This window comes from Nesoenas mayeri (assembly GCF_963082525.1).
Source record: "Nesoenas mayeri genome assembly, chromosome: 3".
NCBI classification, from domain to species: Eukaryota; Metazoa; Chordata; class Aves; order Columbiformes; family Columbidae; genus Nesoenas; species Nesoenas mayeri.
Window position 1 is genome coordinate 22,180,793 of NC_137544.1, and position 11,932 is coordinate 22,192,724.

At 41.4% G+C, this 11,932-nt stretch overlaps 1 protein-coding gene across 1 annotated transcript; it reads left to right on the forward strand.

Moving 5' to 3' along the window:
- Positions 1-2,360: 2,360 nt before the first annotated feature.
- Positions 2,361-9,037, forward strand: CLN8 (CLN8 transmembrane ER and ERGIC protein). Its single transcript, XM_080341714.1, has 3 exons — positions 2,361-2,657; positions 3,894-4,562; positions 4,969-9,037. The coding sequence occupies exons 2-3, from the start codon at positions 4,020-4,022 to the stop codon at positions 5,281-5,283; spliced, it is 858 nt and encodes a 285-aa protein (XP_080197840.1). The 5' UTR covers positions 2,361-2,657; positions 3,894-4,019; the 3' UTR covers positions 5,284-9,037.
- Positions 9,038-11,932: the final 2,895 nt, after the last annotated feature.

Below are 11,932 nucleotides of genomic sequence, written 5' to 3' on the forward strand. Positions count from 1 at the left end.
CAGTTTTCTAGATGGTTCCTGGGTATTGGGCATTGGTTCCATTTGAAGCAGGAGTTCGGTCAAAATGAACTTCTGAAGCCCAAATTTCTATGGATGTTTTGGGAAATATTGTGCGCCAAAATAATATTCAATGGACAGCTGGGATGTAGCCACCCCATTTCTAAGTAAAAGGCAGCCCACTCCTGGGGGGCTGCATAAATGTAGCCATTGAGGCAACAAAACACAGATATTGTTGTAAGGTGCAAAAAATCACATTCAGTTCTTGACTGCGGGGAAGCCTACTGAACCAGTATGAAGAGGCTCTTAACTACAAGGGGCAGATAATCTAAACTGCAGGCAGGGCTCCTTGCCTAGAGGTGCTCTTTGTTCTTCTATCTGTGACATTTTGAAGATGCTGAGAAAGTCTTCCAAAATCAAGACAGGGCAGAGAGTCAGGAAATTTAGCTTCGGAAATTTAGCATCCAGTCAGAATGGCCATAAAAAGGGGAACTGAATATGACATGATATGGAAGATGAGCCTCACTGCAGGAAGAACTATTTTGAAATACCTGAAGCGATCATAATTACCATAATGAGGCACCTATTAAAAAGTTGCCACTAAGTGTGGTTGTAGTATCAGTACATTCAGAAAGTAACACAAAACTATTACATCATGGCTAAGCCTAGTAGTAATTAAAAAATTAGATTTCGCTTGAGAAGGCAAGAAAGGCAGCGAAGAGAAGGAAAATCCCCAAGAAAGATTACAGCCTACCTGTGATCTTGGTTTTTACAGTACAATTGCAGTTCCTTATAAGTAAGTAAAAAAACTTTCTGCCTCAAGATACTACAATTTAAAGATATTCTTTAAAGATGGCTACAGGAAAAATAAAATCAGAGGAAGCTAAAACACAAGCCCTTGGTGCATCAGCCTCATCATGTTACCTGGGAAAGCAATTTCTTCCAACAATAGCTCACCCAGATTTTGCTTGTTCATCTTTCTCATCCTTTTCATGTTACCCAGGGGAGGTCTGGCATCTGTTAGGGAACAGAGGTTATTAAATTAATATCCACCACTAGCTAGGAAGCACTTCCCAAGCGACAACTCCTCCTGATGTTCTACTTAGCATCTCTCAGGCCCTGTAGCACTTTTTCCCTTTCAGAGTCAGTAAATGGCTCTGACCACACCCCAAAGCTTTGCAAACAATTTATTCTTGCTTTTGTGCAAGGATGAATCCTTCTGTCTACAACACCAACTTGCTGCCCCATGTCATTAGGACCTCTATCACTTGATCATCAGCGTGTTCTTTACTAGAAACAACTATTGCAGCTGAAATTTCTTGCCCTGCATTTACTGCTGAGCTGGACCTCCCAGGCGGAGGTTGCTGGTGGTGAGGGGGCAGGTGTGCTCAGGTGTGACTCACCTCAGTGGCACACAGGTGGTGTCTGGGTGTGTGGGCACGGCTGCAGCCAAACCCTGGTGTCCCTTGGGGCTGTCTGCAGAGGAGCTCGGAGGGAAGGTGTGGTGCCTCACACCAGCACATTAAATGGAGATACAAGCAGTAGATTTTGTTTGCAGATGTTTCCCATAAACAGCCTGTATCTAAACTCCTGAGGTGTCACATGAACCGATAGTGCTTTTCACAGAGCTTGTGGAGGGTCCGTGGGGGACAGGTTTGTCACATTAGCAATTAAAAGCAAATGCACAAAACCCCTCCTGCCCAGCTGTCCTGCTACTGTGGCAGAACCCAGTTTTCCTCAGGGAATGACAGCACATCCCTGTCCCTGGCTGGGAACCAAACAGACATCAGACTTCAGGGCAGATTTCCCAGCTCAGGTGTCTCACCACGAGGAGGCCCAGCTTAGGATTTTGGCTGTTCTGGGCCAATTCTCCCTGTAACAGATGTTGTGGCTTGATTTTTTTTTTTTTTTTTGTGGTCACTTTTTGGTGGAAACACCTGTCCTGTTATGGGACCGAGCTTTCCCCTGGTGAAACTTGCAGTCGCTGCCAGTGACATGTGTGGCTGCTGAACCAAACCCGGGCACGGGGCAGGAGCTCAGCGCCCTGTGGTTTCAGTGGAGCTGCCCGGTGATGCTCGCAAGACCCAGCCAGGCTGAGTCACTGGGATGACAAGATCAGTTTTCACAATTATGGCAAGAATCATGTAGCAGAGCTCTGTGACATCAATTTAATAATTTGCTGGCTTTAATGAAATTGGATAATTACAGGTAAAGGTACTGGCTATGGCATCACTGCTGCTAATTTTTTTTTTTTTTTAATTGTTGAACATGCATCTGTTAAATATTATGAACTTTTCAGTGGTGGTGATGAGCCTTCTGTGACGCGAGGAAAACCACCTAGTAAACAAGGCTCCCCCCTGGAGGGGAACCAGGGTCTCTGAGGCCCTGCCGTCTCCTCCCCGCCCCAGTGGTATGGGCGCGCCCTCCCTCCCTCTGACGCACTCCGTGGTTCATGCCGCCCGGCCGCGGCGGCGTCTGGCGCATGCGCAGTGGGCCGTATGGCGGCTGCCCCGCTGAAGGCAGTTGTTGTGGGAACCGCGGTGGGTCGGACCGGACTGGGTGCTCCCGGGAGGCCGGGGAGGGCGGCTGGCCGGCCGGGGCAGTCCCGGAGCCGGGAAGGGCCGGGCCGCCATCGCTGAGGAGCGGCGGGTGCGAGCGAGGTCTGTGCGCCGGGGCCGGCACCGCAGGTCTGCGTGAGGGACTCGCGGCGGCTGGGCCGGGGCGGGAGGGGCCGCTGCCGGTGCCGCTGCCTGCCGCCGTGGGTTGCGCTGTTCAGGGCCTGTTCGTGCCAGTGGATTACTGTGTTTCACCCCGTTTTTCTCCCGGGCGATGGGCGGAGGGGAGGCTGCTGGGTCTCCACCTTCGAGTCCGTGTCGTTCGGTGTGGAGCCGTGGGACGGGCGTAGGGCCTTGGGGCCGGGACTGACTGTCCGTCCCCCGCTTAGAGTGGGGCATCTGCCAGCAAAGGCCGTTGTGAGCAGGTCCGGCAGGATCTGCTCTGTCGTGGTCATGGTGGAGCGAGGCGGGAGCATCTCTGTACTCTGGCTTTTTCATTGAGCTCCCACCGAACTCTAAAACGCATCGTGGTTCTGAGTATTTACAGGCTGCAGTGGGTCTAGCAGTCATGTTGATATCACCTCAGCAGTTCATAAAAATCAGGCTTTTCCATCTCCACAAATCTCTGGCTTTGAACTGTGGTGCATTTGGGAAGTTTCAGCTAACTTGAGGCACTTACTACTGGGCTGTTCAGTTAATTATGCTAATGTTAATAATGCATATTAATGTTGCTTGTCTGCATTCCATATTCTTAATGTATTTCTGGAGTATGTTTTCTTTTGGAAGGTTTAATGTTCAGAAACTGATTGCAAAGTCTTATTTTGAGATATGATTCTAAACCCCCTTTTGTATGTAAGTGTTCCTGCTTACTGGATTAAGTTTTAGTAGTTTCATGTCCCAGCTCTGTATTTGAGATCCTGAATTGCACTCAAAGCTGTAGGAAGGGGTGGAAAAATCAGTGAGGGAAAAGCAGGGGAACAGGAGAATAATGGAGTAGAATAACAGCACACTGCTGTTGAAATACAAGCTTCATAAGTAAGAAAACAGGATTACCTTCTTGTATTTTCTCTTTTTTCTTTCTTTCTTTCCCTCCTACTTTGCCCTCTTCAGCTTCTGTTTCAGTACATTACTGTGTATTAGTACAGATTTTGCAGGCCAGTTGTTAATCTTAAACGCATTGCTTAAGGTTTTTTGTCCGTCTGTTTACTTGTCTTTGGGGTGACTGTGCCTAATGGCAACAGAACCAAAGTTGTAACTGCCATGGAAGTGAGTTCTCCATGGTTTAGAAACTATATATGTGGATGACTTAAAATTCACTTATTTTTTTTCTCCTTGTTCCAGATGGAAAAGAAGAGTTCATGGTTTCTGATTTGCATAATAGCAGAGGCTGAACAGGCATAAAGGAGACTGTAGTGTGGGTGAGAAGTGTCAAGCCCCTTGCAAGGCTTTGCTCTGTAAAAAGAAGAAATGAATCCTACAAATGATGATCCAGTGTTTGGGACCATTTTTGACTGGGACTATCTCTTATGGGAAGTTCGTTTGATGTTTTTAGCTGCTGGCTTTTTTATCTACTTGGGAGTATTTCTTTTGTCTCACTGGTTGTCTTCACGGATAAGTACCACTTATCGTGCCTTGTATGCAAAGGAGAAGGTGTTTTGGAACATGGCAGTCACACGTGGTGTGTTTGGACTTCAGAGTTGTGTTTCTGGGTTATGGGCTTTGCTCATAGATCCTGTTTTTTATGCTGACAAAGTGTATTCACAGCAGAAGTGGAGCTGGTTTAATTGTTTAATAGCTGCTGGATTTTTCTTGCTTGAAAATGTAGCTGTTCACGTGTCCAACGTTATTTTTAGAACATTTGATGTGTTCTTGGTAGTTCATCACTTGCTTGCTTTTGGTGGCTTGGCTGGTCTGGTAATTAATGTGAAATCTGGACATTATCTGCCTTTGATGGGAATGTTGTTGGAGATGAGTACTCCCTCAACGTGCATTTCCTGGATGCTTCTAAAGGTAAGCATGTGATCATTTTCAAATTAAGTTTGTAACAGTTTTCATGCATCTCACTTGTCCATAGGTAATCTGTGTGGTTTGTCTAGATAGCTTTTCAGCAAAACTATGTTCATCTAACTGGCATCCGTGTTACTATGATACCTACTTCTGTTGTGATGACATTTCTGTAGTACTCCATATAGTTTTCTGTGGGATGCTGTGTGCATGTGGATAGTGAGATGGTATAGATTCATCCTGAATTTGGGATGCTGTATGCATGTGGAATATCATAGCTCTACATGGAAAAAATGCCTGAGAGTGTGTGTATGTGAAAGCTGGATATTTGCATTAGTTCTACAGATTCCTGTGTCCTTATCTTGAAGTAACAATCTCACTTCTGCATACTTTCTATTCTTGTTTTTTCTAGGCTGGCTGTGCTAATACCCTTTTCTGGAAGGTAAACCAGTGGGTGATGATCCACCTGTTTCACTGCCGCATGATTCTTACTTACCACATGTGGTGGGTGTGTATTTTCAATTGGAATTCTGTGATAGAAAATCTGGGACTTCTTCATTTTATTGTTTTATTCTCTGGATTATTTGCTGTTACACTAATACTTAACCCATACTGGACATACAAAAAAACTCAGCAGCTCTTCAGCCCAACTGACTGGAACTTTGAAAATAAAGCAACGGAAAATGGAAATTTTAACGGTGAAACACATCGAAAGAAGAGAATATAACACTGAAGCAGCTGCTTCCTAGTAGGGCACTGGAAGAATACAATGCAAAGTAACTCTTCGTCCATGAACTAGAAGCTTTTGCAAAGAGCTCATTAACACAGCGATTCCTTGCTGGTAGTATTCTGTATGCATCAGAAGTATTTAAAAGCATTGTTTATGTTTCATGTGTGCATACACATAAGATTTTCAACCTCTTAGTTATGAATTACGCCAACAATTTTGTCAATTTGGACAGTATTTCATGATCTAGGAGTGACATGTTCCCTAGTGATATCCTTTATCCTAATGCTTCAAAGTGGCTTTATGGTTAATTTGTCTATTAAGCTCAGCTTGAATCAAGTTTAGCTTAGATCCTATTTCACATATGTTGAAGACACTGATACTAGAAATTATGTGAGTTGCTTATAAGATAAATTATGACCCAAGTTAGGTATGCATGGTTACCTAGTTCCTGTGTGCCATTAAATCATTCCAAGTGGCTGAACTGGTCAGTGGCAGAATGCAGTCATGGCTGGGGTGGTTTTTGTCTCCTTTTTTTTTGTTTGTTTGTTTTTTGTTTTTTTTTTCTTCTTCTAAGTGCACTTGAGGAAGATAATTGTTTCAGTGTTCTCTGTCAAAGTGAACTGTAGTTTCCAGGTCACCCTCAGTATGGGGAATTCATATCCACCACAAACATGGATGTGGGGATGCAAGCCTTTGTCATACTCGTGACCCAGCTAGGTGGGTAATCATAGTGCTCACTTCTGGACTTGAAATCAGTGACATACAAGAGGCAACATTACAATGCTTCCCTCTTTCTCATTCTTGAAAAGTTTGCTGGTTCATTGGTAAAATTATTTTCTTTGTAGGTTCCCATGAACGGTTCCACTAGTGCTCTGGTTATGGTTCCCATCAGTTTTTGGAAATTCTCTGAGTTATAGAGGGTTTTAGAATCTGAGGTGACTCCTCTGGAGGAAAGCCCAAGTCACCTCTTTTAGTTCAATTGTTCTTCTAGTATTTTTATTTTACTTTGAAGAACGTACAAAGTGATGTTAACAATCCTTTGCACTTTATTTGCCACATCACTAAATCTCACCTTGACCTAGGGAATAGGATAGGGTTTTTTTAGATAGGGGCATAGCAAATTGTGGTGCATGTTCTCCTGATGGCATTGGTCTGATGGTTCCTGGGTGAAACTTTGGACAGCAAATGACAGTGTAAAGATCACTCTAGAAGAGAGTGACGCCTAGTGGCAGGAGAATGACAATGATAATTAGTTTTGACACAGTGAGATAAAAAGCCTGACATTTGAAACTTCGTCATATGTTGTGACTTGACTGCTACACAGTTTTATTTTCCGAAGTACTAAGACCAGGCAAGCCCAATATGTGAAAAATTTCAGGTCAAGGCATGTGTTTAAAGCTTTGTGTACTGATCTGTGATGGAGCATATTGTTTTAAATGTGGAAGGAAAGCACTGTTTGGTGTAAGCAACCCCATTATATTAATTTTTGGTGGGAATGTCTTCAGTTTTATTCCAAGTGAAGGGAGGAAGCTAGTGGTCAGGTTGCTGTGTTCCCCAGTTCGCTTTGTGTGAGCACAAAGTTGTGAGGGGGAGGAAACTTCTTACTGTTAGATCACAAAGGCATAGCCAGATGTTGTTGATAATGATGAAGTGGTGAATATCTGAAATTGTCCATTCAAAACTAGGCTGAGAGGGCCATAATAATTTTACACAGCACTGCTATCTGTTATCCTGCTGATACTCAATTGAGAAAATATGAATTTTATGCTACCTTCTTATTTCTAAGCAGGCCAGAATGAGGTTGCAGTGTTTTTGTGGTGTTACCTGTCTGGATGCCATCCTATAGAAAAAGAGATTTTTCTAAAGTTTGAAATTACATACCTCTCCTGAGGGGTTATGTGGGGGAGAGTAATGTTAAAAGTACTTCAGAAAAAAGCAGGGAGATGAATTCATCAGAAACAGAACCCAGAAATATGATCCAAATGCCCATCTTGTAGTATGCAAACCTCACTTACAGGAGTTCCAGGGGGGAAGGCAGAGAATAAGTTACCAGATACCAAAATGATGGTGTGCTCTATGCAGCTTGAAACGTAAAGGTTTGAATTTGATAAAACAAGGTAATAACTGTAAAAATCTCTGCTGCAGAATTCTGAAGAATCATAGCATAAAATGGAAGCATCAGAAGGGCAATAAGTTTGAGCCAAGTGTGTAATTTTTATAGTGGCTGGCTAAAGGAGGTGAAGTTTCTATGTGCTAAAATAAAACAATATGGAGGATTTGGCTCAGTAGTGAACTTGGGTCTGCCAAAAGAGTTGAGGTGTGGTCCAAGCAGATAGGTAGTTATGTCACAAGTACCAGACTTCTAAAGTTTAATATTTTGTGTTAATAACTTGTGTCGTGTTATTAAGAGCATTTTAAATATCTCATTAGAAGTAACTTTTATCATAATAAGGCAGTATTTTTAGTATGCATCTCAATGTGAGATTTTTGACACGAGGACTGTTATGGCATGTCTCAAACCTTTTGCACATCTTACTTTATAATTATGAATACCTAAGAGTGTCTGTTAACCTGAACGCTGCTAGACCTGCTGGAACAAAAGCTATGCAATAAAGCAAATAAGAACACTCACTTTATTTCTGTTTCAGTTTGAGGGGCGAGGGGATTTTACAGTTCAGCTAGAAATGTATCAGGAGATAAAAATACAGACAACTTTTCTTCATGTTGATAGCCTAGAGTTGGAGTTACCAGTTCTGTTACACAAAGCCTTTTTTTTTTTTTTCTTTTTAATACTCCAGTGTTTTCTTCACTGCTTTTTGACAGCTCCCTTCAAGAGGATTTTCTGGTTTATGATTGTGGATGACTGTCTCATTCCTCTGAAACAAAACTGAAAAGTTCTCTAAATGTTGGTGTCTAATTACTCTTATAACTAAGTGCTGCTTTACAACCCAAAGGTAGACTTGCCATACTTTGTTTATAAATTTTGTTAATGTGAAACTAATCACAGTCCAGTTTCAGGAATGGCTGGATCAAGTCACAAGGTGTGCTGCTGCTGCCTGATTTGGAAAACTATTGCATAATATGTTTGGGGGTGAATTGCTCATTTGCCTTAAGTGACTATTAGAGACTTCATCCTGCTTTCATGTTGGACAGGCTTATTCAAGGAGTGCTGTTTGTGTTACCTTTCTGGCTGAATATTTTTTTTTAAATTTAAAAAACAACCACCAACCAAACAAAAAAGCAACAACAAAAAAGAAACAAACGATGGTGGGGGTGTTTTGTTGTTTGCTTGTTGTTGGTTTTTGTTTGTTTTGTTTGGTTTGGTTTTTTTTAAATAAAATATCTGATCTAGGACACCCTGGCCAGGCATCTGGTTCTTAGTGTCTTCATACAGCATTCCTAAATCACAGTTTATGTTTGCCTCTATTTGTATCCTGTCCTATGTTTGTTCTAAAACCTGTTATCATTTCCCCTCCACCAATTTTTCTGTAAGATTTACTCTTGCTCGCAGTACTGGTCATGATCCTGCAGTAGTCATTACCACAGCAATGTCTTTGTCTAGTAAGTTTCAGCATGTACCGTTGGGCCCTTCTGCTAAATACCCATGTCCAATTCTTTCAGGTTTTTTTGCTTTTTCCCCGATAACAATGATTAAATATTGATGGCATGTGCAGTTACAAGACACCTTTCTTAACCTCAGGGAGACTCCCACTTGAAGTGAATTTAGAAGTGTTGAGCAAATTCAGCTTTATTCTTGTACAACATAATGTTTTTTGAATGGTAGAGCATCTCTAAACTGTCTGCATAAATAAAAGTATTTTATTGAATAATTGTCTACTGTGAGTTTTATTTATTGATGAAATTAATGACTATTATTTTTTACTTGCTATTTGTAGCTTGAACAGTTTTTGCAGTGTATGCGCTAAAAAGATGACTTGTTTATTTTAAAATATTCTGTTAAAGTTGACAAATGTACTGTCATATCCATGGAAGTAACTATTAAACCTTGTAAACTAATGCCCTTTCACCAACATTTAAAAAATTATTAATGTAAACACATTTAGTTAATGACTAAAACACTAGAAGCTATGCTATATATAAGTATGTATTAAAAATGGTTAGAAAGCATTACTTGGAAATGACCCTTCTAGCTTGTGTATTTGAGTGTGTGGTCTATTTTTGCATTAGGCTCTAACTGTAAAGACACTTTGGTACCACTTAACGCTTCATAGCTTAGCGTGAGCCACCTTAACTTAAAAACAAACTAACAAACAAACAAAACCCCAAACCAACAAACAAAAAAAAAACCCCACAACAACAACTCGTCTCATTGCTGAATAACAATATACAATTCTAAGCACTAACTGCACATCTTGCTTGGTGCTTTGCAGGAATGAATTCCTGATAGTTTTCAGCATTAGTGAGTTAAAGGAAAATAGCATCATTACTGGCATTGTAATCATTGTTATAAGAATGCACTGTGTAAGCAACTGACTGGCATTAATTTTGCTAGCTGCCTCTGCACTAAAGTCCCCAAGATTAATTGAAGCAGAAGTAAGACATTCATGTGTAAAGCTCCACTGACTGGAATGTGCGTGGGTACAGATTGGGATGAGAAGAACAATGCATAATAGTATTTGCATGAATAAAGTCCTTTTTTTTTTGTAAATAATCTGTAAAAGGGATTTAAATGTTATTAATGTTTTGCTATTCAGATGTTCTCAATTAATAGTTAAATATGTTTTCCTTAGTAGTTCTTACCGTATTCCCAAGAAGGTATTAGAGCACATTTAGACTGACAGTCTTATTCAGCAAATACAGTCTTTTGGTCTAGTGTCATGGCACTGGTATTTAAGTTGATAATTTGAAACAAAAAGTAAGTGATGGTCATTAATTAAGTAAATTTTGCCAGTTGCTCTAGTTGTCAGCCCCCAGGTGGGTTTTCAGTGTTGGAAGAGACATCGCATGCTCTGGATCTGATTGACTAATTAGTGTGTTCTGTTAGTGGTAGGGCCACAGAGCAGAAACAAGTGTTCCTGTGCCTTCATCTTTTCCGTAAGTAGAGCAGTGCTGGGTGAGGTGGAATGACAAAGGTAATGATGCAACAAATGTGCAAGGCTGTATCAGTGTTCGGGGTGGCAGACAGGAAAGGAGTGGGGACTGTTCACATGTCCCCAAAGAGAAAAGCAGGGAAAAGGCTGTGCCCTTACTTGCTGCTCTGTGCGTGTATGTTCGATGAGTCAGCTGGGGTCACTTCTGAGTTTTTAAGGATATGACCCAAACAGCAAGAGTGGCAATTTAATACTAGTTTTATCAGATAAAGGACATATTACTTCTGGTCTGAAATATTTATTTCCTCTCACAATTCTGTTTTTAGCTGCTCCCGCTCCTTTGAATACTTAGTTCACATGAGAGCGCTGTATAGGCTGACACTGTTTGCACCAATATGTTCTCTGACATTTACTGTGAAGACTGGTGAGGATGTGCCTTGTTTTAGTACTGATAATTGATTGTGGCAGCTCCAGGTGCTCACTTGGCCTGACTTTTATACTGCTATATAGGTCTACAACTTCCCTCTCCTGCTCTGCTACTTCTGCAGCCAACAGCACTTTACCATGTGAACACTGCATTTTGTCACCAAAGCTGTGCTCACTCAAGTTTAAGCATGGTGCTTGCAGCAGCCGGGGGAAAAAAATATACCTTACAAAGCACTAATTTTGTAGAAGGTAGAGGGCTGACTTTCCTACATTTCTGGACCGTGCAGTTCTGCTGTCAGGATATTTTAAGACTAAATCAAGGTGATAACTACAATACCTTGAAAAACAAAGCCATGCAGGCAAACTGCAAAAGTACAGAGAAGTAGTTTGCATAGAGTAGACATGGAACATCTAACGAACTTGATCATCTTGTCTTGTGGGTCGTATTTACAGGAACAAAGTGTATCCTGGAAAGCAGCAACAGCCTTGCTTAGGAATCACAGGAAATAAATATGAAAAAAATTTAGCAGGCTTTGGGATGAGGTAGCTGAGACTGGTTGTTACATTGTACAGTGCTGACCAAGTGGCGGTTGGGCATTGAATACATAGATTGTCTGATACTCTAACTCCTTTTTTTTTTCTCAGCAACATATGTAGTATAACTGTGGCAGATTTCAACGTGCAAAAACTGTGTTTCCTTTTGCACCAACCTGATAGTAATTCTTGTGTTATTATTGTCTTGTTAGCTTATATAATTATATTTTTTACCTCTGGAGGCTCTTTTGCATTTTCATGAGTACAAATCAATCTACACTTTTATTTTCTCAGCCATCCTAATACTTTTTATTTGCCACTTTACCCACTCAAATTTCTTTTTCTTAAATGTTGGTGGCTTAGAGTTGTATATGGCATTTCATGTTAGGTCTCTTCAGCACCTTGTATTACACTAGTACTTCCTTTCCATCACTGGAAAATAGCTCTGCTTCACCGAAGGTTGCATTTGTCTTTCACGGTTGTGTGACCTTATTGCTTCATGGTCCTCTGGTGACAGTGAATTCATTCAAGTTTTCCTTCCTCAGGTTCAGAATGAAGCAGAGCCATCAGAGCACGGCAAGCAAACAAAAGTAGGGATCTTGTGTTAAAGAGAGAACTTCTGCGTATTCCTGCAC

Coding starts and splice junctions, on each gene's coding strand:
- CLN8 (XM_080341714.1), top strand. CDS start 4,020: ATGAATCCTACAAATGATGATCCAGTGTTTGGGACCATTTTTGACTGG. Junction 4,563..4,968: donor TTTCCTGGATGCTTCTAAAG/GTAAGCATGTGA, acceptor TGTTTTTTCTAG/GCTGGCTGTGCTAATACCCT.